Here is a 26624-nt window from a genome sequence, read left to right as displayed (position 1 = left end):
CTCTTTCCCCTCTTGGACAGTTTGACTATTTTGAGTTTGTTTGAACTCAACAGCTGCTTGAGTTTATTAATTAGCCTAATCTCAACATGTGTGAATATAGATAGGGGAAAAAAACATTAGTTATACATTTACATGGGAGGATTCAAAATACCAACATGTACTTGCACAAACATGAATGAATTGTTAGATTCCATAAAATTTATTTTTTAGTTATTAATTTTTTTTTAATTATAAATATCAAGAGTTGAAATCATTTTATAAGTATTAAGACTCACTTGCACCCTCAGTATATAGAAGAATTTCCAAACATTCACATATATTGAAAAACAAGCACTTAACTAACTTCTTAACTTCCCTTGCTTCCTCAACAAGGCAATGAAGAAATATGTTTGTATCAGGTTCTTAATTTGTTGTCCTTGGCTCCTTGCAGTAGAAGTGGAGTCCAAAGTAAATAGGCCAAATTCTTTTCTCTCTCTATATATATAAAAGTTACGGTTAATCATATTATATGATGTGATTTTGGCTTGTTGTTTTCTGCTGACATTTAAAATTAATGGTTGGGACCTATTTAGTTTCAAGTGACAAATGTCAGGACATATATGTGTTCGCAGTTGATCGTTTAAAAAGTTATGAGGTCAAAATGCTTGAATTAAAATAAAACTGTTAATTTTTTCATTAATTTAATTGAAATGAGTTTAAACTTTTCGAATAATTTTTTTTTTCAGAACAATTTTGAATAGTTATTATTATTATTATTATTTTTTGAATGCGGAAGGACAAATTAATCCCCTCAATTTAAAATAGAAGAAAGAAAAACGACTAACTAGAGAGGGGCGACTTGCTACATGGTTAAGTTCAATGTGAAAAAGTGACATGCTAGCTTGACGGTGCCTAATATGTCGAAGATTTTTGACATAACCAAGCATAGAACTATAAGATGTCTAGGTAAAACTGCAGCCCACCCCATTTATGTGGGAAAGTACTTTTGAGTACAAATTTCATATAAATAAGGCCAAAAATTTCCTCCAATCCTCCTGTCCTGGCCTCTTATCCCCGCTTTCTGGTTCTAATATTTGTCCAACTTAGTCATTAATTAAGAAAATAATTCTAAATAAAGAAATTTTGCTTAAATTTCAGTAGCACTGTTCACTCAAAATTAACTTCAAGCTGCATCCCACCCATTTTTTAGATTCTGGTTCCGTCCTGTAACATAATTGTTAATTTTATTTTTCAGTTCACAACATCATATGCATAATTCAAAGTACTGACAAAAAAAAAACAAGACTTAAAAAAAAAAAGAAAAACAAAACAAAAACATAAAAAGAAAGTCCTTGGTTTAACTATACTCGTTATACTTCTATGGAGCAGATAAATGAATCTGTAAGAGGAGGAGCAGCCATTGGACAATGTTGCTCGCACATGCAAGCAGACCCAACTTGTGTGACCCTACTCATCAAGTCACACATCTTAAGCTTGATTTCATTAAGTTTTACTCGAAGTCTGTAACTACCCTCACTTTCTACCTCTCAATCAGAGCTAGGAGATTAGGGTTTCTTGATTGTAACCATTATTTGGTTCTACTGTAATTCTTCATCTCATATAATGAAATCTTCAAGTAATGAAATCTTCAAGTTTTCTTATGACAAATGAAGGAACTGTGATTTAGTGTTTACACATATATGTGTGTGTATATATTATATATATATATATTAAATGTATATGTATATTATAATAGTTATATTTGGTATAAAATAGAAACAATGTGGTATAATGATATAGACAAAAAATGAACATTAAGATAAGTTGAGAATCTGAATCGATGTTAATTTTAAATCAAGTCTAATATAGTTTAAATATCACTATCGAGTTTTTGATAATTTTTTGAGGAGAAACGAGAACATTTTATTCATAATAAACTGGTAGTATTACAAAAAAAAATCTACCATAGAGACATAGAGTGGTCGAGAGAGAATAAATTTCACACATATAATACTACGCTTATAACGAAAAATGGGTATTCAAACAAGTACAATCTTACGTGGGATATCCCATATCCCATATGCAATGGTCCATCAACTTATTAAAGAGAAGTTTTGTTTGCCTCAATTACACACATATACTACGACTATAAGTTAAGTTTGAGATGAACTAATTCGTAGTCTTTTGAGGGGTGTTGGCGAATTTCCATTGCACATGACTCGCAAATTCAAAAGTCTTATCACCAGCTACTTGGTCGAGTGGAACAGCATCAGAGATTTCTTTAAGGTCGTCTTCCTTGAGATTGAGACTCAAGGAGCCAATGTTGGTATCCAAGTTCTTAATCTTTGTTGTCCCTGCATGTATATGTATTGGGAAATTAGTTCAAAGTACTAATGAACAAATAAGGTCAACTTATAATCTGTGTTGTATACCCCATTTAACTTGAAGACATGCAAGAAAAGAGTATACGTAACGACGAAGAGGTTCTTAGACTCACCGGGGATTGGTACAACGTCATCGCCTTGGTGGAGAACCCACGACAGTGCTAGTTGAGCAGGAGAGCAATGGTGCTTTGTAGCAAGGCGTTCTATTGCATGGTATATGTGTCTATTCTTCTCCAAGTTCTCTCCAGTGAGCCGAGGATGTGCAGCCTGGTATTACAAAATCCAAGATTATTACAAGCCTACAAATATTCAAATCAATGCTATAATGAAATGCTCTGTTTCTGAGTTACAGAGCTCTCTGTTTTGACGTATGCTTTTCATGCTTTATACATCTGTTTTTAAGTTTGTCATAGAATTTGAGCAGAGATCAATATGAGGGAGAAGACTCTATGTACCGCATGAACATGTGGATCCAAACTTTCGAGAACTGCTTTGCCTGCAAAAAAACCACGACCAAGAGGACTATATGGAACTATTCCAATGCCTCGCTCCCTGCATCATGTGAGAAGAACTTAGATTGATGAGCCATTTGTTTAGAGATGGGAATAAATGAATAATAGTACAAGGGAACGGAAAAACGCCAACATCGTGCTTGGAATCCTTTTATCAAATTCATATTGCATATCTAGAGTTATATATGTAATTTATGTATGATGGTTTTATCGTTCATTTTCATCTGATACCAGCCTATATATACACCTCAGTCTCTATTTTTCATTTTTGCGTTAGTTTATATATGTCCTTATCAATACTAATTTAATTAAATGTATAAGATATTGGAAGAAACTAAAGAAATTTCAACTGATAATAAGAAAATTATATATATGCTCTCAAGATGAAGTGTCATCAACTTCTCCGAGGCGGCTATCGGAGGCAATGTGCATGACATTGTTTGTATTGATCATTATGACTTGTACTCCTCATTTAAATATATAGCTTGTAATGATCTTTATGACTTGTACTCCTCATTTAAATGTATAGCTTACAAGTAAATGGTACTTGGAAAAATGAAACATATCGTATTTTTTAACACTTGTAAAAAGCATTTGTAGTATATTTTTTATATATTTTAATTTCTTTTGGCAAATTGAACCTTTTTAAAGTTTATATATAGAAATTCATCTTGAAACGAATTGATTATATACCTGCAGAGTGGAATAATCTCTTCTTCAATATCACGAGTCCAAAGTGACCACTCCATTTGTATAGCTGTGATGGGATGAACTGCATGTGCTCTCCTTATTGTGTCTGGACTGGCTTCAGATAACCCAATGTACTTAATCTTTCCTTCTTCCACAAGTTTCTTCAGCTCAGTCATCTTAAATCCAAGGAAAAAGAGGAAGTATCATATATCCATCTGGGGTTGTTTTGGATCCTCTTAATTGTTTTCTATATTAGTATTATGCATACGTTCAAATGAAAATTACATAGCATGATTTCAAACTCACAGTTTCCTCTATTGGCACCGTTTGGTCAATGCGGTGATAATAGTAGAGATCAATGTAGTCGACACCAAGACGCTTCAAGCTAGCCTCGCAGCATGATCGGACATACTCCGGAGTTCCCTTTACCACCAAACGAGGTCCTAAGCTTACAACACCAAACTTTGAGGCTAATTGAACCTTTTCTCTTGGCAACTGCTTCAAGGCCTAAAACAACATACAGAAAATGAGTTTGGATCTCATTAGTCATTACCACATTCTGTGATATCTCCGCAAACTAACTAACCTATTTGCGGAAATCCCCCACTGAACTGGACTTTGATAATAACATAATTTAGCAACAAAATGTCATATTGCAATTGATAATCTCTCAAAAACACTAGGACAAATGCTTTAAGAAAAGTTCACCAGTAGAGGTGTGATCAAATATATAGAAATATCATACATACCTTGCCAACAAGAATTTCATTGGCATGATCAGTTCCATATATATCAGATGTGTCAAAGAAAGTGATTTCTTTACTGAAGGCATGCTTTATAATGGAGATTCCATCCTCTTCAACACCAGGATACTTGGCAAAAGTCAAACCCATGCATCCAAACCCCAATTTTGAAACCTGAAGTTAATGCAATTGGAAATTAGAACTAAGCAAACGAAACTGTAGAAACTTTAGCAGGAATTAGGGAAAATGCAGAAGGATTAATCTATCTTACCTCAAATCCTTGAGTTCCAAGTTTAACCTTTGGGATCTGTACTTCCTTCTGTTCAGCCATTTGTTCTCTCCCTGCAAATAATTACTATTGATTTGTAAAACCGTGATAGGATTTAGACTCGAACTGTGGGGAGTAAAGTTGAGGGTTCACAAACTCTTTAATTATATTTGCTGTGTTTAGGATTAAAGTTGGCCATATGTTTCTGTGGTTATATATGTATTTATACACTGACAAGTGACATCATTGACTATGTCAGAGTATCCAGTTCTAGTTAGAACACTATGTCACTATGCCTTTTCTTTTGGTAAGTGATTATGTCACTATGCCAGTACTTTACAATTGACATCACTGCTTATGTCTTTGCTTTACTGTGCTGCGTATTTTCCTTCCATAAATGACAGAAATGATAATCTAACATGCATTTCATTATACACCCAATTTTTAGAAAATTTAATGGAAAGAACCCACCTATTATTTCTTTTCAATCTACACCCAATTATTGCCAATTAGGAAAAATATTAGATTTCATTTTTAAAAAAATTACACAAATTGCCATAATTTAAATCTGACAAACATAAGTCAATTAGCAAAATTAACGTCATCTTTAAATACATTAATTGTAGATCTTTTTTATTGGTCTCTTTATTATCGCAATTTTCATTAAATTCATCATGATTGCTAGAATTATGGATATTTTTTAACATAATTTCCTGAATTCAAAAGTTATATAGATTTAAGTGAATGTGATATTTACTTTTTGATAATTTAAACTTTTTATTTTAAAAGTAATTTTCTGTTTTACTTGCAACCTAACCTAAAAGTAGAAGTTTAAAGTTTTTTACCCAACTAATAGATTGTATTTAAAAAAAAAAATAGACAACCTAAAGATTAGACAAGTATGTTTAACTAACTTGATTTATAGAAATTTTCATATCAACCTATTTATTAGAATCCTTTTTAAAATCAACCTCTTTCTTAGGTACTCTATCATTGCGAGTTGACCATGTTTATTAGGTTGAAAGTTTCTATATTATACCTATATGCGTATACCTATATAATAAACTAGGTACCTGATGATCAAAACATTTTTTCTAGTTCATTTGATTTCAAGTATGTATCTGATATATAAGAGGTTTATTTTTGTATGACACGAACACCTCTATATTACAATAATTTTTTTTTTTGAATAATACCTCTTTATTAGGTTTTCTACTATATTATACCTATGATCGTAGAAAATACGATCTTTTTTTAGCTTGAAGGTTTGTGGTATTCAAGCCTCACTTTCATCTAATTACTTAGTAGGTAAATTAGAAATGTAGTAATTGAGAGTAAAAAACTATCATGAGATTAATATGACAATATACCTAAAAAGAAGGAAGAAAGTAATCCAAGAACAAGATACATACCTTATAATTAGAAATCTTTCGAGAATATAGAGAGGTACCGAATGTGAGCCTAGGAGTGAAAACACAATAACAAAAGCTTAGGGCTTGTCCGGTAACGTTTTTAAAAATGATTTTTCAAAAACCGATTTTGAAAATAAAAACGAGAAAACAAGATTGGATTTTTGAGATCCGAAAATGTGTCCGGTAGCTTATTTCGAAAACAATTTTCAAAAATGAGAGAAGATTGCGACTAGAGATGAGAGAGAGACCTGAGAAGAAGATAGCGACGTGAGAATATGGAATAAGAGAGCACATTCTTTTTTTTCTTTGTTTTGGAAAATATATCTCCGTGTTTTCTAAAATATGAGAATGAAAATGTGAAAACGTCTATTTGTCGTTTTCCTGTTTTACGAGTAAAATAAAAAATTATTTTCAAAAATTATTTTCTTCATTTTTGAAAACAGACCAACGAACGCATTTTCAAGCCATTTTCATTTTATAAAATGAAAAAGATGACTTGAAAACGTTACCGAACGCCACCTTATTTTCCCATTTCTTGACCCCATCTTGAATCCTTTTCTTTTCTTTAAGAACATTTCTTTAGTTGTTCTTCATAGACACAAGCGATAAATATCATACCTGCTTGCCCCTCACCCTTTCTTTCAAGTAAGAAAAATATTTTCTCCCAGTGATTGAATCAAAATCTCTTTCCATCTTTTGAAACAATAATTGACCCCATCAGGGAGAAGAAAATTGAAAATCTATTTGAAAAGAAAATACCTACATATAAGGAAAACAAGAATTGAAATTTGTGCTGGAAATGAACTGCTATTATAATGAGCATATATAGAAATATATACTCAAGTCAGTAATCAAAATATAATGTAAGGAAGAATTTAAGGACGTAATTGATTATGATAAAGTAAAAATGAATTGATTTTTTAGCTTAATATTTCAAATTCAAATGGATGATAAGATTAAGTAAGATACGACACTTGGGAAAAACTTGGTTTCCCTGGTTTTGACGGTTCTCGCCTGGTGACGCCCTCACTCTGGCTTTGGTCTTTGGCCGAGTTGTGGTGCTGGGGTTGCTGCCAGACGGGTTATGGTTGTTCCCCGGTGGTGTGGAGTTCTCGTAGGAGGGTTGTTTGTTCGTGGTGTCTCTCTCGTTAGGGTGGTGGCGACGATTCTTCGGTTTGGCCTCCTGATTTAGTTAAGGCTTGGTCTGCGGTCATGGCTAGAGGTTTCTTTGGGCTGCGCTGGCTTTTGATCAATGGGGGAGGGGATCTTGACAGCTGGAAAGATGGTTTTGTGATTTGCCCTGATAGTGTGATCGGGGAGTGTCAGATCTGGGCTGTGGTGGATCGTGGGGAAGTGTGACGGTGATCGTGGGAGCCTAGCGGTAGAGAATTGGATCCATCCGGCATGGGTGGAATTATGGCGGCGAGGGTGGATTGGTTCAGGGTCCAGCGTAGCTTAGATCTGGTAGAGGGAGTTTGATCATTGGCCATGCAATTCCGGCAGTGGGGATTATCGAAGGATGGGGGCTGTATACTCGGCGGCAAGATGTGGTTCATGGAGGCAGTCTTTTGGTTTTATTTTTGGTTAGTTTAGTTTTAATAAGTCCCTACTTGTTTGAGCTTGGGTTGAGTTCCTACTCCTTTGAGCTAGGATCAGGTCTAGGTGTTATGCCATGTAAATTGTGTCATTCCCGAGGACGAGGATGATTTAGTTCAATTCTGGTTTACCTTTGCTGTTGATTTGCTGACGAACGATCCTTTACACGTGGTCTAGTACTTTTAGACACGGTGTTGAAGAGGACGTTGTCTTCTTTGCGGTTGACTACGAGGTTTTACTGGTACTTTCGGGTTCATATGGTCAAAGTAGCCTTAGAAAGGAGCGTATGGTGTTTAGAATTTGGGCCCATTGGCCTGATGGTATCTGAAACCGCGGTTTCTTGGGGTTTTGGTTTATGTCCCACCCCCCCCCCCCCCCGATGTATGATTTCTAGTTGATTGAATGGTTATTTATCTTTTTCTATAAAAAAAAGATTAAGCAAGATACTTAATTTAACTCTTCATAATCAGAAGGGCATATTAGATATATCAAAGAATAAGAAAAACTATTTATTATAGACATATACTCTACATGGAAGGTTTGCTTATGTAGAATGGGTGTACATTAAAAGAAAAATATCTATGGATTTTTCTCAATAGAAGCTTATATTTTTTGGTTTATATCTGATTTAAGTATGTTGGGATTATTAAGTATGTTGATTAATTCACCACCTAGCTGCTGGAGCTACATATGTAACTTCCCAATAAGAACTTCATTTGAATGAGGTCCATATACATCAGATGTGTCGAAGAAAGTGATTCCTTGCCTAAATGCATCTTTTATTATTGAGATTCCAACTTCATCAGCAACAGGAGAGTTGTAGACCCTTGTCAGCCCAATGCATCAAAACCCCAATTTTGAGACCTGAAGAAAAAGTCGAAGAAATTTATGAATAAGTATGAGCACACATAGGCATCGTTTGGTTTATGGAAAGGAAAATAATTCATTAGTCTTTCCCATGGGAAGGGAAATGAAATTTCCGATCCCAACAACTTTGTGTTTGGTAACGAAAGGAAAGTTATCAGAAAAGTTATTAAAACATTTGTGAATAATGTAATAAAATAATATGTTGTGAGTAATAAATGCAAGCAAAGAAAGGGGGAAAGTGATTCATTTGAGGTTTGGAATGAACCACTTTCTCTCTTATTTTCCCTTCCTTCAGGAAATAATTTCTTTTCCTTTTGCATTCCAAAAACGGGAAATAAAATGCTTACTTTCCGAGAACCAAACGTAGTCTTACAAGTTCGAAGTTTCCAACCATATAAAGAATCTACGCATCCAAAATCCCTTCAAAGTCTCCAGAAGTTATAATCTTCAAACCAACGGAACTTAAACTTCAAGTTTAATGAATTAAAGTACTACTGTATGTGTATGTGTCCACATCAAGAAGCTCAATGAAATCACACTCTGATTATAAAACTAATACTACGCCATAGAAGTTTCAATTTATTTTCAACCAAAGAATTCAACTTAATTTCTTAGATTATGTAAGAGAGGGTTTTAAAGAAATGTGATATAAAGACAAATGGAACCTGGATTTTGCTAATGCGTGTTCAAAAAGACGTAAAAAGTTACCTCAAGTCCTTGATTACCCAATTTAACCCTTGAAACGTGGATTTTGCTAGCTTCACCCATTCTGCTTCCAAATTTTCCACTTCTTTTCTCTTCCTCTGTCAAAATCTTTTCATGTTCTCCCACTTAACAAGATCGGTTGGTGGTGGAATATCATAAATGTTTGGTCGGACTGGAAAAAATGGAGTTAACAAATGGAAAAAAGTACTGCACCAGCCGGGAATGGAATACTTTTCTACCACTAGGCCACTGGTGCCTCGATGTTCAATTTGCTTTGTGGCTTAAACAAATCTGACAAACTAAAATATCCAAACTCCAGTCGTCCACTTGTTATTGATTGACTGCTAATATTATCGGGGATTGAAAGGCCAAAATTCTTCTTGAAACTAAGAATGATTCATCTTGTAGTTAACTTAGAAGAGTCACAAGGTGTCCTAATATGATCTTATTTTTCAGTTATGTAACCTTAAGCATCCAAAAATAACAGGCTAATATTCACAAAAGCTTGTTAAACTATATATGCAAAACGATTACGACAATATTCACCAAAGCTTGTTAAATATATGCACCAAATTAGTATAGGGAACAAGATAGGAGTATATATGGTACCTAGTTTTGAAAAATGTTGGTTGGGGGGGGGGGGGGGGGGGTAACTTTGCTCATCATCACTTTTGTTTCAGAGACATAGAACGCGATGGCGATCAAAAGAAAGATGGGTGATGAGATTACACCAAGATTTGGAGACCCAATAAACAAACTTGCAAGGAAATCGACAAAGGATCTCAAGTTCTCAACCAATAAAAGTTCGGGGAGATCATCAATCCGGACTCTCCAAGAGACTCAGAGGTAGCAGTATTGACTGCTTTAATAGTAGTATCACCTCTCATGGGGTAGAAATTTGCGATAGTTTATTTAGGGTTCTTATACACAGACTTCTCAATCGAAAGGGAAAGAAAACTTTAAATTTATTTGACTTGGATCGCAAGTTAGGGTTGATACCTAGCTTCACTGGAACTGAATTGGATTGAAATAGGTAGGGATGGCAATGGGGAGGGTAGGGTAAGGGGATTAAATTACCATCCCCATACCCGACTTCATTCTTCATCTCCATACCCTCCCCAATCCCCGTAATGAGATACTGGGGATTCCCCGTCTCCGTCCCCATTGGGGATTAGGTCTCCATACCCTCCCCAATCCCCATTAACAATATTACCAATTTATTATATAAAAATTTATACAAACAATTATGGATTGTAAAATATGAAGTTAAACTTGAATATCAAAATAAAATAAATTTCTTATTTCAATCAAGGAAAATTAACATGTTGATAAAGATCTTTTATTAAAATAATCTTCTTTGTTTTGAACATATTTAATAACAGAATTTAAATATTGATAAAAAGATGAAGTTTACATAAATATTTATTTATAAATAATATCAAAAAAATATATATAATAAATAAACAAATATATATATATATATATGTATTTCGTATAATTCTTATTGGGTGGGTATGGGGATGTGGATTAAAATACCATCCCCGCCCCGTACCCGATTTTAAAATTAGAATACTGGGGATCCCCATCCCCGTTACCCTATTTTCCCCGAATTTCTCCCCATTAGGGTCGAATACCCTATGAGTACCCTACCCGATGGGGATTTTTGCCATCTCTAGAAATAGGAATATAGTTCGCTTGCATGATAGGATTTGTAATTTGGGTGACGTCTTCTAAAAGCCCATATTAATTAATATGGGTAAAACATTAACACAAGTCCTCAATATGGCTTATTTCACTTATTTGTTTCGATACTCAAGTCTCACTTTCTCACTGAACAGGTATATAAAAAAAAAAATTGAGGAAAAAAAAACCGAGAGAGTTTCTTCAACATATAATCTTTTTTTTTTTAGGGCAACGGAAGACTAATCCATTGATCGAAATCATGACGACCTCACTCGGTCAAGCATGAGGGGTACAAACACCCCCCATATTACAATGCGAGCTCATAAGAGTTCTGAAACCAAAAGGAAATCCAAAAAAACTAAAATTCAAAAGAAAACTACTAGCCAAAGCAAATAAAGAAACAAAACAAAACTGCGAGATCCTACATCATCGAGCACGAGACACTTCCTTAACCGCTTTGACGCCTAAGACCCTACTTGGTGTACATCGCCGCCATCAAGCAAGACACGTCACTCGCCCGAAGATGGAAGGGCTCGTCTCCTACCCGGACTGGGAAACAGGCTTAGCCAGCCCATTAGGCTTCTCAGGCATGCCAACAGAACCACCATCAAAGGGCCCCGACTCCATAGACCCAGAGTCATCCACGGTGGCTGACACCGATGCCACTTTGACTTTGTTTCGCGAACCCCGAGGCCTGCCCTTCTTCTTGTAGACCTTAGGGCCTTGAGACAGCTTCCCACCTACCAAACCTGCATCAGAAAACTAGAACCCAAGATTTTCCGGTTGCAGGGTTACCGGCGCCAAAGCCAAGCCATGCTTGGCTCGCTTACCATCCGCAGGAGCATCCTCAGCCCTGGGCCGGCACATCCATCTTGGTTAAACAGTTGAATGATTTATTCGTACACTAATTTGAGACTTCAAGTCTAATATAGTACACCAGAAATTCGTATCTAGATTTCTTTTTGAGCGGAAAATGTGAATACATTGAAAGAGCAAAATTACACATCATATTTAGAGCCCTCTCATATTGTGTTAAGACGTCTAAAGCTCAGATCTTGGATTCTTTTGGAGGAGTGTTGGCGAATTGCCATTGCAAATGCATCAGGTTTCCACAAGTTCTACCACCGGCGACTTGGTCTAGTGGTACAGCACCAGAAACTTCTTTCACGTCTTCCTCCCCAAGTTTCACCTTCAAGGAGCCAATATTTGCATCCAGGTTCCTTATCTTTGTTGTCCCTGCAGTGGAAATGGAATTTCAATATGAACTAGAGGTGTGTGTTTCGTCAATGAAGTTAAGCGACGTAATGCATATATGTGCAAATAAACCATAGAAACCAAGTCACTGAAAACTTGAGCAGCATCATTGAGTCCCGTCTCTCATTATAACTAAATTAAGAAGATGATATAAGAGGGATGACAGGTAATTTACAGTCAGAGACTTGCGTTTTTTGCTCACTTTTCAATAACTAGTTTAACTTGATATTCAGCTATATATGAACTTGATTTATAAGCACATAACAGATGAAAAAGAGAGAGAATGAACAACTCTTTAGCTATAGAATTCATAATTTGTAAGACTATTTTCATTGTTGAAAATATCCATATGTCCATAAGCAAACAATCAGTATTATGAGTTGCAGATGTAGCATTGAAGATTAATTCATTCTCTTATATTACATTGTTGAGAACATATATGAAATGATGACTCACCTGGGATAGGTACAACATCATCTCCTTGGTGGAGAACCCATGCTAATGCTAGTTGAGCGGTAAGGCATTGGTGCTTTTCAGCAAGGTTTTCCAGTCGATTGTAAATAGTCTTGTTTTTCTGCAAGTTCTCTCCTACAAACCGAGGACGCGATGACTAAAACAGAGAAAAAAAAAATGATTCAACAAACCAGCACTATAAATTTTTCAAAGCAGAAATGAGAGTGCAATCAACCTAATTCCTGTATGTCCTTTCACAACAGATTGAACAGAACAAATAACAAAGAATATCTACCACAAAACTATTTGAAGGCACACTTTCAGCAACTGCTTTGCCACCGAAAAACCCACCACCAAGAGGACTATATGGAACTATTCCAATGCCAAGCTCCCTGCATAAGATAACATTACATCACTCCATGAAACAACCAACACATATTACAGATTATTTGCACAAGCATTCAGTAACCCAAAAATCAAATTCTAAGTGCTAAACCATCTCAAAACCTTCCCCATTATTTTCCCTTAAGGAATTGGAATAAGGAAGTCACTTTTGCAAAACCAGATTGGGGTCTCTGACACTACATACCTGCAAAGTGGATTAATCTCTTCCTCAATATCACGAGTCCAGAGTGACCACTCCATTTGTAGAGCGGTTATGGGATGAACTGCATGTGCCCTTCTTATTGTGTCCGGACTGGCTTCAGATAAGCCAATGTACTTTATCTTTCCTTCTTCCACAAGTTTCTTCAGCTCACCCATCTAAAGTCCACGAAAAACAAAATTGTGTAACCAAGAGTTCTTCACCAAAATCCCTATTTTTTATACAAGTGGTACTATACGATATGCAGATCGATCTCTACTGCTTCTAACATATTAAAATTTATAGTTGATTGAAGATAAGAAGCACATACAGTTTCCTCTATAGGCACCGTAGTGTCCACCCGATGTTGATAATACAGATCAATGTAGTCCACATCAAGACGCTTCAAGCTAGCCTCACAGCAAGACCGGACATATTCCGGAGTACCTGTGATTTTAATACTAGGAGGATGCATAATTCCAGCAATACCAAACTTTGTGGCTAATTGAATTTTTTCTCTTGGCAATTGCTTCAATGCCTAGAATAATAAAAAAAAGTGCAGAGCTTAGAATTACAGAAATCAAAATATAACAGCAAATATCCTAGTACTTTATAGTTGAAGCAATAAAGATATTCCAACTACTGGATTTGGTGTAATTAAGTAGGGAAATTCACCAACTGATTACGAACCTTCCCAATAAGAACTTCATTTGTATGAGGTCCATATGCATCAGCTGTGTCAAAGAAAGTGATTCCTTTATTGAAGGCATCTATTATTATTGAGATTCCCATCCTCATCAGAAACAGGAGAGTTGTAGACACCAGTGAGACCCATGCATCCAAACCCCAATTTTGAGACCTGAAGAGCAAGGAAAATAGGATTCTTGAAATCAATCCAGAAAAAAAAATGAAAATTTTACTAAAACGAATGAGCATTACAACCATGGATTATACCTCAAATCCCTGAGTTCCAAGTTTAACTTTTGGAATCTGTATTCCCTTCTCCTCAGCCATATTCTTCTTCTGTTTTCTAATTTTTTTTCTTTTGGATTGCTAATAGGAATTTGAATTCAAACTGGCTTTAGAGAATCAAGAAATAGCAACAGCATCTATTCTGTGTTATGATTAATGTTTCCCACAACAGTGGTTATATGGCACAAGAGATTCAAACAATGCTGACATCACTGACTCTGTCACAAACAGCAAGAAGTCAACATATGAATTAAGTGTCAAGAAGCTAGCCAAATCAAAATCCAGCACAACAATCAGTACGTACTCTAATAAACTGTAAATCTTTTCACCCAAGAATTCAACTAATATATAATAACGCAATGATGTCACTTGTCAGTGTATGAGCACATATATAACAACAGAAGCATATGGCCAACTTTAATCCTAAACGTACACAGAAAATTAAAGAGATTTCTGCATCTTGAACTTTACTCTTCACAGTTTTAGAGTAAATCCCATTCATAGTTTTGCACATCAATAGTAATTATTTGCATGAAGAGAACAAATGGCTGAACAGAAGGAAATACAGATCCCAAAGGTTAAACTTGGAACTCAAGGGTTTGTGGTAAGATATAATTCTCCAGCATTTTCATCAATTCCTGCTAAAAGTTTCTTTCAGTTTTTTTTTTCCACTTTATTTCTAATTTCCAATTATATTAAATTCAGGTTTCAAAATTGGGGTTTGGATGCACGGGTTTGACTTTTGTCAAGTATCCTCGTGCTGAAGAGGATGGAATCTCCATTATAAAGCATCCCTTCAGTAAAGGAATCACTTTTTTTGACACATCTGATATGTATGGAACTGATCATGCCAATGAAATTCTTGTTGGCAAGGTATGTCAGATATTTATATATATTTGGTCACACCTCTACGGGTGAACTTTTCTTAAAGCATTAGTCCAAATGTTTTTGAGAGATGATCAGATGCAATGTGAACTTTTGTTGCTAAATTATGTTATTATCAAAGTCATTTGTTGTCTGTTGTTTTAGGCCTCGAAGCAGTTGCCGAGAGAAAAGGTTCAATTAGCCACGAAGTTTGGTGTTGTAAGCTTAGGACCTTCTCGTTTGGTGATAAACGGAACTCCGGAGTATGTCCTGTCATGTTGCGAGGCTAGCCTGAAGCGTCTTGGTGTCGACTACATTGATCTGTACTATTATTACCGCATTGACCAAACAGTGCCGATAGAGGAAACTGTAAGTTTGAAATCATGCATGTGATTTTCATTAACGCATGCATAATATCAATACAGTAAACGTATCAACAACCTCAGATTGAAATATGATTAGATACTTCCTCTTTTTTCTTGGATTTAAGATGGGAGAGCTGAAGAAACTTGTTGATGATGGAAAGATCAAGTATATTGGGTTATCTGAAGCCAGTCCTTACACAATAAGGAGAGCACATGCAGTTCATCCCATTACAGCTGTACAAATGGAGTGGTCACTTTGGACTCGTGTTATTGAAGAAGAGATTATTCCACTTTGCAGGTATATAATTGATTCATTTCAAGATTATTTCTATTTAAAAACTTAGAAAAGGTTCAATTGCCGAAAGAAATTAAAACAAAAAATATATACTCTTCTTCTTATAGGTGTTAGAAAAATACAATATATGGCAAGCGCTTCGTGAATATTATGGCAACGTTCGCGACTCCATCCTTCAGAATTTAGAAGCATAATGGAATGATCTTTGCTTCTCTGACTTTGATACAGTCATACAATTTTATTCGGAAGCTCTCCGTATCACATGAATGATCTGCTTTTGTGGCAAGACGATCACAAAAGACCAATTGATTGAGAAAACCCTCAATACCTTCCATGTCTATGCTATGAGGTCCTGTGATTTATTTCAGACTCATATAAATGTAAGACGGATCACAAGCCTTCAACAGCTTATTGAATCTATGGAAATTGCTGAAAGGCAAGGCAACGAGCTTGTGAGAAGAGAAATTGATAGGCTTCGAGATAGCTATCCAGAGCATCGTCCCATGGCTAGAGAAAGTCGCCATAGACGTCATGATCCATATGATCGAAATGTTCATGAAGGTAATCACCAAATGCAACAATCACGCCACGTAGGAGCCGTGACTTTGAGGGACGAAGGGTTGGAAACCATAAAGTCAACGTTGGCCATGGTTGTTGGAACTTGGTTGTTATTTTTCTGCTTTGAATAAGTTGTTTTTCTGGTTTGAATAAGTCGTGGTTGCAAGTCCTATTCATTTGGGATTTCCTGCTACTGACCAAGTCTTTAAGAGTCCTAGAAGTTTAAATTGTTCAGTTGTAGTGGATAAGTTTGTTGCTGTTTTATCTCCTTAGTTTGAGTCAAAGTGGTTCGTGTGGACTACTATATATGGAACTGGAAGATATTCAATGAAGATAAGAAGTTTCAGTCATATTATTCATTCATTGTTCTGAAACTTTTCCAGATATTTCAACATTGTGGTATCAGAGCCCCCACTGGGCCTGAGGTAGAAAGAAGCAGCAGCTTTCTTGCAGTAGCAAGTGAACATGGCATCCGACAACAACAACTATGTGCAACCAGCAATTCCACACTTTGATGGACACTATGACCATTGGAGCATGCTCATGGAGAACTTTCTGAGGTCCAAGGAGTATTGGAGCATCATTGAAACCGGGATTGCTGAACCAGCCGCTGCTGGAGAAGTGTTGACAGCTGCACAGAAAAGGGTGCAGGAAGAGCAGCAGTTGAAGGATCTCAAGGCGAAAAATTACTTGTTTCAAGCAATTGACCGCACAATTTTGGAGACTATTCTCCAAAAGGACACATCCAAGCAAATTTGGGATTCGATGAGGAAGAAGTATCAAGGATCAGCCAAAGTAAAGCGTGCACAGCTTCAAGCCCTTCGCAGAGATTTTGAGACTCTTCAAATGAAGATGGGAGAGTCAGTCAATGATTACTTCTCAAGAGTCATGGCTATTGCAAACAAGATGCGAATTCATGGTGACAAGCTGGGAGATGTCACCATTATTGAAAAAATTCTTCGATCGATGCATACAAAATTTGACTATGTTGTATGTTCGATTGAGGAATCACATGACATTGATGAAGTTTCGATTGATGAGCTGCAAAGTTCGTTGTTGGTTCATGAGCAGAGAATTAATCAAGGGGCTACAACAGAGGAGCAAGCTTTGAAGGTCTCTTCCAACACTCCAATTGCTTTTGAGGGTGTAGGACGTGGTCAAGGAAGAGGCAGAGGCAGATTCAATTCCTATTCCAGAGGCAAAGGGCGTGGTCAAGGATCAAGGTTTGACAAATCCAATATTGAATGCTTCAATTGTCACAGGTATGGCCATTATAGGTCAGAGTGTCCTAATTTCTTTAGAGGTCAGGGAGAAAGAGCAAATTATGCTGAGATAGAAGAAGAAGAAACAACCTTATTGATGGCATGTCATAACAAGGAAGAAGAGTCTAATAATCTGTGGTATTTAGATTCAGGATGCAGTAATCATATGTGTGGCAATAAGTTTTTATTCTCTGAGTTGGATGAGTCATTTAGAGATACTGTGAAGTTTGGAGACAACTCTACTGTGTCTGTTATGGGGAAAGGAAGTGTCAATGTTCGCATGAAAAATGATGTTATTGAAAGAATCCCCAGTGTGTTTTATGTTCCAGATTTGAAAAGTAACTTGATTAGCCTGGGTCAACTCCAAGAGAAGGGGTATGAGATCACCATCAAAAGTGGGACCTGCCTTATCAAAGATTCAGAGAGAGGTGTTATTGCTCGAGTTCACATGACAGCGAACCGAATGTTCCCAATTATCATTGTAGATGATGGTCCGAATCTTCAAACTTGTTTCTCTGCAAAAGTGAAAGACACAACTTGGTTGTGGCATCTTCGATGTGGGCATCTTAACTTTAATGGGTTGAAGACTTTGCAACAAAGGAGAATGGTGACGGGGCTTCCACAAATTGCTCCTCCATCACAAGTTTGTGAAGATTGTGTGATTGGCAAACAGCAACGTGATCATTTCCCAAAGGGAAAAGCATGGAGAGCTCAGCAGCCACTGGAGTTGATTCACTCAGACATCTGTGGACCCATAAGTCCAACTTCGAATGGCAATAAGAGGTATTTTATAACCTTCATTGATGACTATAGTCGGAAGACCTGGGTATATTTCTTGCAGGCAAAGTCAAAAGCTTTTGCAGCCTTTAAAATCTTCAAAGCCTTGATTGAGAATGAAGTTGGCAGAGCAATTAAGGTGTTGCGAACAGACCGTGGAGGGGAATTCAACTCACAAGAATTTTCTAACTTTTGTGAGATGAATGGCATTCGAAGACAATTGACTGCAACTTACACACCACAGCAGAATGGTGTAAGCGAAAGGAAGAATCGTACAATTTTGAACATGGTTCGGAGTATGTTGTCTACAAAAGCTATTCCCAAATGTTTTTGGCCAGAAGCTGTTAGCTGGAGCATCCACATATTGAATAGAAGCCCAACTTTAGCAGTAAAGAACATGACACCTGAAGAAGCCTGGAAGGGAAACAAACCAACCGTGGATTATTTCAAAATTTTTGGCTGCATAGCTTTTGCTCATGTCCCTGATGAGAAGAGGAAGAAGCTTGATGATAAGGCAGAGAAATGTATATTTCTTGGCGTTAGTGAGCACTCAAAAGCTTACAGGTTGTACAACCCAATCACAAAAAGAATAATCATCAGTCGAGATGTGGTGTTTGATGAAAGCAAGACATGGAAGTGGACTGTTAATAGCACCGGAGAGTACGTTCCAGTAAGTGATGTTGAAAGTGAAGAAGGAGAAGTAAGTCGGCCTCTTTCAAGCTCTATTGTCACAAGTTCACCACCTACTCCCACGTTAGATTCACAAGGAGAAGTGGAAGATGATTTGTCACATGAATCTAGACTCCAACGTTCAAGAAGAAGGCCAGCATGGATGCAAGATTATGAGGTTAGTGGAATTAATCACACTGATCCACTTACTCATTTTGCCTTATTTTCAGACCGTGATCCTATTGCTTTTCATGATGCAATCAAAGAATTAAAGTGGCAGAAGGCCATGAATGAGGAGATTGAAGCCATAGAGAAAAACAAGACTTGGGAGATGACAGATCTTCCAAAGGGAAAAAAGGTGATTGGTGTCAAGTGGGTCTACAAGACCAAACTGAATGAGAAAGGTGAAGTGGAGAAATATAAAGCACGGTTGGTAGCAAAAGGCTATAAGCAGGAGTTTGGAGTTGATTTTAATGAAGTCTATGCTCCTGTTGTGAGGCATGACACTATTCGGTTAGTACTTTCATTGGCAGCTCATAATGCATGGTCTGTGTTTCAATTGGATGTAAAATCAGCATTTTTACATGGTGACTTGGAGGAGGATGTATATGTGGAGCAGCCCTTGGGTTATGTACAGGAAGGGAATGAAGAGAAAGTTTATAAATTGAAGAAGACACTCTATGGACTGAAACAAGCACCCAGAGCTTGGTACAGTCGTATAGAGTCCTATTTCTCTAGAGAGGGCTTTAACAAATGTCCATATGAGCACACTTTATTCACAAAAATTGGAGATGGAGGTAAGGTGCTTCTTGTGTGTTTGTATGTGGATGATTTGATCTTTACAGGTAATGATGAGGCCATGTTTGCTGTCTTTAAAAAATCCATGATGTCTGAGTTTGACATGACGGATCTTGGGTTGATGCATTTTTTTCTCGGGATTGAAGTCAAGCAATCATCTGGTGGAATCTTTGTTACACAAAGAAAGTATGCTCAAGAAGTGTTGGAGAGGTTTCAGATGAAAGACTGCAACTCAGTTACTACCCCAACAGATCCAACTATAAAGCTCAAGAAGGATTCAGAAGGAAAGAAGATTGATGCTACTCTGTTTAAACAAATTGTCGGGAGTTTGATGTACTTAACGACGACCAGACCGGACATTATGTATGCAGTGAGTCTCATAAGCAGGTACATGGAAAGTCCAACTGAACTGCATCTTTTTGCTGCTAAAAGGATTTTTCGGTACTTGAAGGGTACCATTGATTTTGGTATGTGGTACAAAAGAGAGACTGAGGCAGGAATGTCTGTTGGTTTATATGGATTCACTGACAGCGATTATGCTGGTGACGTTGATGATAGGAAGAGCACTTCTGGGAATGTTTTCTTGTTGGGGTCAGGAGTTGTCTCATGGGGTAGTAAGAAACAACCAATTGTGACCTTGTCTACAACAGAAGCAGAATTTGTAGCAGCAACTTCTGGTGCGTGCCAAGCCATATGGCTGAGAAAATTACTTGGGGTGTTAGGTAACAATCAGCAAGGTCCAACTGATATCTATTGTGATAATGTTTCTGCCATCAAACTTTCAAAAAATCCAGTTTTGCATGGGAGGAGCAAACACATAGATGTGAGGTATCATTTCCTACGTGATCTCTGCAAGGATGGTGTTATTAATGTTATCTATTGCAAGAGTGAGGATCAGATTGCAGATATAATGACAAAACCTCTCAAGACAGCTGTGTTTGAGAAGCTTCGAAGTCTGCTCGGAGTTTGTTCAAGAAAGGAGGCTGGTTGGGATGATGAAAATCTGGGTTGTTGGAGTTTCCTCTGCTGTAAACTGATGTTTGTAGGACATTCAGTTTAAGGGAGGGAATGTTGGAACTTGGTTGTTATTTTTCTGCTTTGAATAAGTTGTTTTTCTGGTTTGAATAAGTCGTGGTTGCAAGTCCTATTCATTTGGGATTTCCTGCTACTGACCAAGTCTTTAAGAGTCCTAGAAGTTTAAATTGTTCAGTTGTAGTGGATAAGTTTGTTGCTGTTTTATCTCCTTAGTTTGAGTCAAAGTGGTTCGTGTGGACTACTATATATGTAACTGGAAGATATTCAATGAAGATAAGAAGTTTCAGTCATATTATTCATTCATTGTTCTGAAACTTTTCCAGATATTTCAACAATGGTCATAGTTTTCCAATGCCTCTGGTCCTAGGGACTATGTACATTGAGCCAATGCGCCTCAATCAAGGGAGAATCCTCTTCATGGTGTCTATTTCTGATATGGAACGTCTGACCAATGGACCTGAATTTGCAATGTACCTAAGAAGGTAGCCGCATCATGGTGATCAAGACATTGAGTTCAAAAAGACTTTAAATCTGGCGATGAAGACAAAATGTCGCAGATTTTTATTTCAAATAGTCTTTTATTTTTCCAAGAATTATGTAATGGCAATTATGCCTTAATCAATAAATGACAACTTTGCATTAACTCTTTCTCAAGTGGCGCATCCAATGAAGTATGATGTCTAGAAAAGTGATTGAGATTAGTGGTACTTAAGAGAGCCTCGCTCCACCGACATCTCTCTTTACTTCCTTGGTCATATTTGATTGGAGTTACCAAACGGATTGAGTGACTACGAGTTGTCTAAGTTTGATTTTTATTTTGGATTAGACGTTGGTTAAGAAACTTTGATGTAATCATTAGCTATTAATAAAGTGTCGATTCCTTTGGTTATTTTTGTCCCACATGGTTTTTGTTACCTGACAAGGTTTTTAGTGAGGCAACGATCAACATATCATCACCAAGTTTGAGCGGCACAAGGGAGAGTGTTGAAGGAAGTCGACATCGTGTGCCTCTTCAAACTAGAGTTTAGCCCTAGAGTTGTAATAGGAGAAAGTTTTAGGTTTCCTACTTATGTTCGGATTCTATTACCTTTTGTGTACTCTGTAAATCTCTATATATATGGCTCCTATTATCAATAATACTACCACAATTCTCCCTGCAAATCATATTTTCCTTAAACAATCATAAATTTAAATTGAAAGAAATTTTCTTGGAACTCGGTGCTTTAAGGTCTAAATCCAATCAGCTAGATTCTCACTCCAGACTGTCACTTGGACTCTTCGACAGTTTGACTACTCTGAGTTAGTTTGAATTCAAGAGCTGCTTGAGTTTATTAATTAGCCTCGCTGAAGAATACCAACATAAACAGTGGGGAGGCCTTGTACCGGTCTAGGGAGCCATCGATGCTGCTCAGTGAACATACATCTCAGCTGCTTTGTCTTCCATTTAAAATTTTGATTAACTATCATTTCTATGATTGATTCATTTCCGTCAATTATGGAAGGAAAATGTACAGCACAGTAAAGCAAAGATACAAGCAGTGATGAGCACGCACTTTGCCAAAACCTCACAGAATGGACAAATTAAAGCAAAAAAAATAATAATGCACCAGCCGGGAATCGAACCCGGGTCTGTACCGTGGCAGGGTACTATTCTACCACTAGACCACTGGTGCTTTGATGCTTAATTGACTTGAACAAAATTTCTTGAGAGCACTACACTTGCAAGTATATGAAAGTTAATGGAATTTAAACCTCAGTTAAATCAAACTACGAAAATATGAAAAATATCCTTTGTGGCTATAGTTCAACGGATTCTGTACATTCACCATTCTCGGAAGAGAAGAACTGCCTGTTGAATTGGAAGGCCGGAATGCCGGATCCTCTTTAAATTGAACTCCATACAACAATGCTTGGATCTAAAAAATCTTGGTGTGTGTATTGCAGATGTGGTAATACATTCTGATAACCCCAGGTTGCACAAGACAAAACCAAGTCAATATAGATTGCTACTACATCTGGCTCCTCCATCCAAATTGGATGAGGGAACTTTGCCAGAAGTTCAGTGGTTTTAACACTGGAGTCTGCTCAGAAATTGTGAAGAATTCTATTGGGTGATGTCCAGTAGCAAGCAATTAGCCATATATAAACACATAGACAAGACTTCGATTGCAAGTTAGGGTTAAATTGGTGTTTAACGAGCATAGCTTTTCACAGGAACTGAATTGGATTGAAATAGGAACTGAATCAGATGAGATGTATGTTCACCGAGCAGCATCGATGGCTCCCTAGACCGGTACAAGGCCTCCCCACTGTTTATGTTGGTATTCATATTGCTGGTTTGGTATATGCTGACATTGTAAAAGAGATTCAAAGGCAATGTGATAATTTCTAGTTTGTGCCAAAACAGAAAATACACATCATATGTAGAGCCCTCTTACATTGTGCGGGTCAGAGTATTTAAGAAATTGCAAGTTTCACTTCATTTGGCCAAATTGCAGAAAATAGAATACAATGTAATGTCAAAGTCCTCAGACCTTGGATTCTTTTGGCGGAGTGTCGGCGAATTTCCATTGCAAAGGCATCAGGCTTCCATAAGTTCTGTCACCAGCGACTTGGTCGAGTGGTACGGCACCAGAAACTTCTTTCAAGTCCTCTTTACCAAGTTTCACCTTCAAGGAGCCAATGTTTGCATCCAGGTTCTTGATCTTTGTTGTCCCTGCAGTAGCAATGGAATTTCAGAATGAATTAAGAACGTCTGTTTCATCAATGTAGTAAAGTGATGCAATACACGTGCAAATAAACCATAGCAACAAAGTCACTGAGGAGCATCAGAGAATTCTGGTCTCTGATTATATCTTAATCAAGAAGAAACTATAATTGGAATGACACAGTAATTGTCTACAGTCAGAGGAGGTTGCTTTTCTTGCCTCATTATTCAATATTCAGTTCTCTCATCATTATGCATGTGTGGAGATTTTATGATCGTATTGCCACAATTATGTGATGACTCTTGCAGTTCTTAATGTACAAGACTATATTCAGTGAATAAGACGTAATGAAAACCTAATTGTAGTTTATAGTGTTGATATTCCATATTAGAACCAGCCATCACAAAGAAATGCACACACTCATTTCCCTACAAACAATCAGTATATGAGTTGTAGATGCAGCACAGAAACTTCTAACATTTTATGTTATAAAATACGTAGAAATACGTAGAAGACTCACCGGGGATAGGTACAACATCATCTCCTTGGTGGAGAACCCATGCTAGTGCTAGTTGAGCAGGAAAGCATTGGTGTATCTTAGCAAGGCTTTCCATGCGATTGTAAATGTTCTTGTTCTTCTCCAAGTTTTCTCCTATGAACCGAGGATGTGTCGACTTACAAAGCAGAAAAGAGGAAATGATTCAAACAATGACCAAAATAGATTTTCTTAATGCACAAATGAAGAATAATTCAATCTACCAAAAATAAAATTTACTGCATATCCTCTGACAACGGAGTGGACAGAATAAATGACGAAGAATATCTACCACGAAACTATTTGAAGGCACACTTTCCACAACTGCTTTCCCACCGAAAAACCCACGACCAAGAGGACTATATGGAACTATTCCAATGCCAAGCTCCCTGTATGTCATAACATTACATCAATAAATGAAACAACCGGCACATATTAGAGTTATTACTCCCAACAGTATTAAAACATTAAACATTTCAGTAACCCCGAAACAACTTTTAAAAGCAACAGGGCATATAAGGGTGATAACAATCTCTGAAGGCCTTCCCCCTTCCTTTTCCTTTTAGAAATGGAATAACGAAATCAGTTTTATGAAACCCAGAATGGGTTTTGAACATAAATACCTGCAAAGTGGAACAATTTCTTCCTCAATATCACGAGTCCAGAGGGACCACTCCATTTGTAGAGCCGTGATGGGATGAACTGCATGAGCCCTCCTTATGGTGTCCGGACTGGCTTCAGATAACCCGATATATTTTATTTTTCCTTCTTCCACCAGTTTCTTCAGCTCACCCATCTAAACTCCAGGAAAAACAAAAGCATCTAATCAATTTCTTTCACCGAATTCCCAATTCCATCTACAAGTGACAAACTGATAACAATATGCACATTTAATGGTTCTAATATATTCCACTTTCCAGTTGACTATAGGTGAGAAACACATACAGTATCCTCTATCGGCACCGAAGTGTCCACCCGATGTTGATAATACAGATCAATGTAGTCCACATCAAGACGCTTCAAGCTAGCCTCACAGCATAAGCGGACATACTCCGGAGTACCCTTGGCTGTAACACCAGGAGGATCCGCTCTTCCAACAATACCAAACTTTGTGGCTAATTGAATTTTTTCTCTTGGCAACTGCTTCAGCGCCTAGAAAAATAAAGTGTTGCAGTCAGAATTACAGAAATCAAAATATTAACAATAGATATCATGATAATAGGTCTTCAATATATTGAAGGATTAAGCAATAAAGAAATTCTATCCACTGGAGTTGGTGTAATTGAACGTGTCGATTTAGAGTTGTATACCTTTCCGACAAGAATTTCATTCAAATGAGGTCCATATACATCAGCTGTGTCAAAGAAAGTGATTCCTTTATTGAAAGCCTCTTTTATTATTGGGATTCCATCCTCATCAGCAAGAGGAGAGTTGTAGACTCCAGACAGGCCCATGCATCCAAACCCCAATTTTGAGACCTGAAGACAAGGAATTTAGGAATCTTGATATTATTCAGGAAAAAAATTGGAAGTCTATTAAAACGAATGAGCACAGTTACAACAATAGAAAATAAACATCATTAGCAATCTCCTCCAAAAAAGTTAACCTCAAAACTCTCCAACTTAATTGAATTAAAACTCAGTTAGATCATTTAATATCATTCTTATTCCACTTCTGTGCACTGATGGATGAAATGATACATCTCACTTCAATCATCAGTCCTCTTCTTGTTGATTATATGTAAGAAAAGATTCACTCAGCAGAAAAGCAATAAATTTGCAATCAACTTTTTACATTTTATCATAAATAAAGAATAAGGATTCTCATATTTCTTTCATTAGAGATCCTTCCTTCCCAAAATGCAAATGCATTATGAATTTTTTTTTTTTTTTTTCCTTTCGTTCTCTTAAAGATTACTAAACTTCGAGCAAGTTGATTTCTATAGCAGAAACAAAGCATATGCAGTGAAGAATTCACCTGAACAACAACAGATTCAGATTTAAAAAACTACAGCAATCTAAATGGGTTATACACTTATACCTCAAATCCCTGATCTCCAAGTTTAACTCTTGGAATCGGTATTCCCTTTTCCCCAGCCATATTCCTCTTCCTTTCTCTAAATTTTCTTTCAATGCTAATAGGTATTTGAACTCAAACCCTTGAGAATAGGCTCATTATATTGAAAATAGCTACAAAGTCTTCTCTATGTTAATGATTCATGTTTCCCAAACAACACTGACATCACTTACTTTGTCACAGACATCAAAAAGTCAACACATATTAAAGTACAATAACCCTGTAAAGTCTGAAGCTATATTCAATACCACTCTCATCACAGAACATATACCCTGTAAATTTTAAACCTTTCCACCAAAGGATTCAACTTTCTTGGATTATGTAAGAGGGGGTTCTGAAGAAATTTGATATGAACACAAACAGAACCTGGATTTTAGTAATGGGGTGATCAAAATGTTGTAGTGAAAGTTACCTCAAGTCCCTGATTGCCCAGTTTAACCCTTGGAACTTGGATTTGGCTAGCTTCATCCATCCTTTCGGATTTTGGACTCTTGTTCTCCCTGTTTCAAGGTTGGTGAACTGAATAAAACTAGAATATATATCAAATAACCCAAAAAAAAAAATTAGGAAATAAAAACACC

General features: G+C 36.8%; 2 protein-coding genes, 1 non-coding gene and 1 pseudogene across 6 annotated transcripts; 1 reads left to right on the top strand and 3 right to left on the bottom strand.

Moving 5' to 3' along the window:
• Nucleotides 1-1958: 1958 nt before the first annotated feature.
• On the bottom strand, nucleotides 1959-26609 carry LOC112195218 (probable aldo-keto reductase 1). 4 transcript variants are annotated; one of them, XM_024335592.2, is made up of 7 exons: nucleotides 26456-26609; nucleotides 25278-25445; nucleotides 24913-25119; nucleotides 24591-24763; nucleotides 24260-24356; nucleotides 23953-24106; nucleotides 1959-2333 (listed from the first exon to the last, which is right to left on the bottom strand). In XM_024335592.2, the coding sequence occupies exons 1-7, from the start codon at nucleotides 26513-26515 to the stop codon at nucleotides 2149-2151; spliced, it is 1044 nt and encodes a 347-aa protein (XP_024191360.1). In that variant the 5' UTR covers nucleotides 26516-26609; the 3' UTR covers nucleotides 1959-2148. The 4 variants fall into 4 exon arrangements, with proteins under 4 accessions (XP_024191360.1, XP_024191361.1, XP_024191358.1 ...); XM_024335593.1 differs by lacking the exons at nucleotides 23953-24106; nucleotides 24260-24356; nucleotides 24591-24763; ... (1 more) ...; nucleotides 25278-25445; nucleotides 26456-26609 and adding exons at nucleotides 2477-2630; nucleotides 2819-2915; nucleotides 3569-3741; ... (1 more) ...; nucleotides 4315-4482; nucleotides 4580-4761; XM_024335590.2 differs by lacking the exon at nucleotides 1959-2333 and adding an exon at nucleotides 23086-23440 and having other exon boundaries at nucleotides 26456-26608.
• On the bottom strand, nucleotides 11715-14234 carry LOC112195219 (annotated as a pseudogene).
• On the top strand, nucleotides 14646-16612 carry LOC121052180 (probable aldo-keto reductase 1). The gene is made up of 5 exons (XM_040516401.1): nucleotides 14646-14705; nucleotides 14807-14974; nucleotides 15131-15334; nucleotides 15456-15628; nucleotides 16567-16612. Exons 1-5 carry the CDS (start codon nucleotides 14646-14648, stop codon nucleotides 16610-16612), a joined length of 651 nt encoding a protein of 216 aa, XP_040372335.1.
• On the bottom strand, nucleotides 22327-22397 carry TRNAG-GCC. The gene has a single exon. It is a non-coding gene; the product is annotated as a tRNA-Gly (tRNA).
• Nucleotides 26610-26624: the final 15 nt, after the last annotated feature.

This window comes from Rosa chinensis, chromosome 3 (assembly GCF_002994745.2).
Source record: "Rosa chinensis cultivar Old Blush chromosome 3, RchiOBHm-V2, whole genome shotgun sequence".
NCBI classification, from domain to species: domain Eukaryota; kingdom Viridiplantae; phylum Streptophyta; class Magnoliopsida; order Rosales; family Rosaceae; genus Rosa; species Rosa chinensis.
The sequence above is the reverse complement of the archived record's forward strand: the minus strand, read 5'-3'. Positions and strand labels throughout refer to the sequence as shown.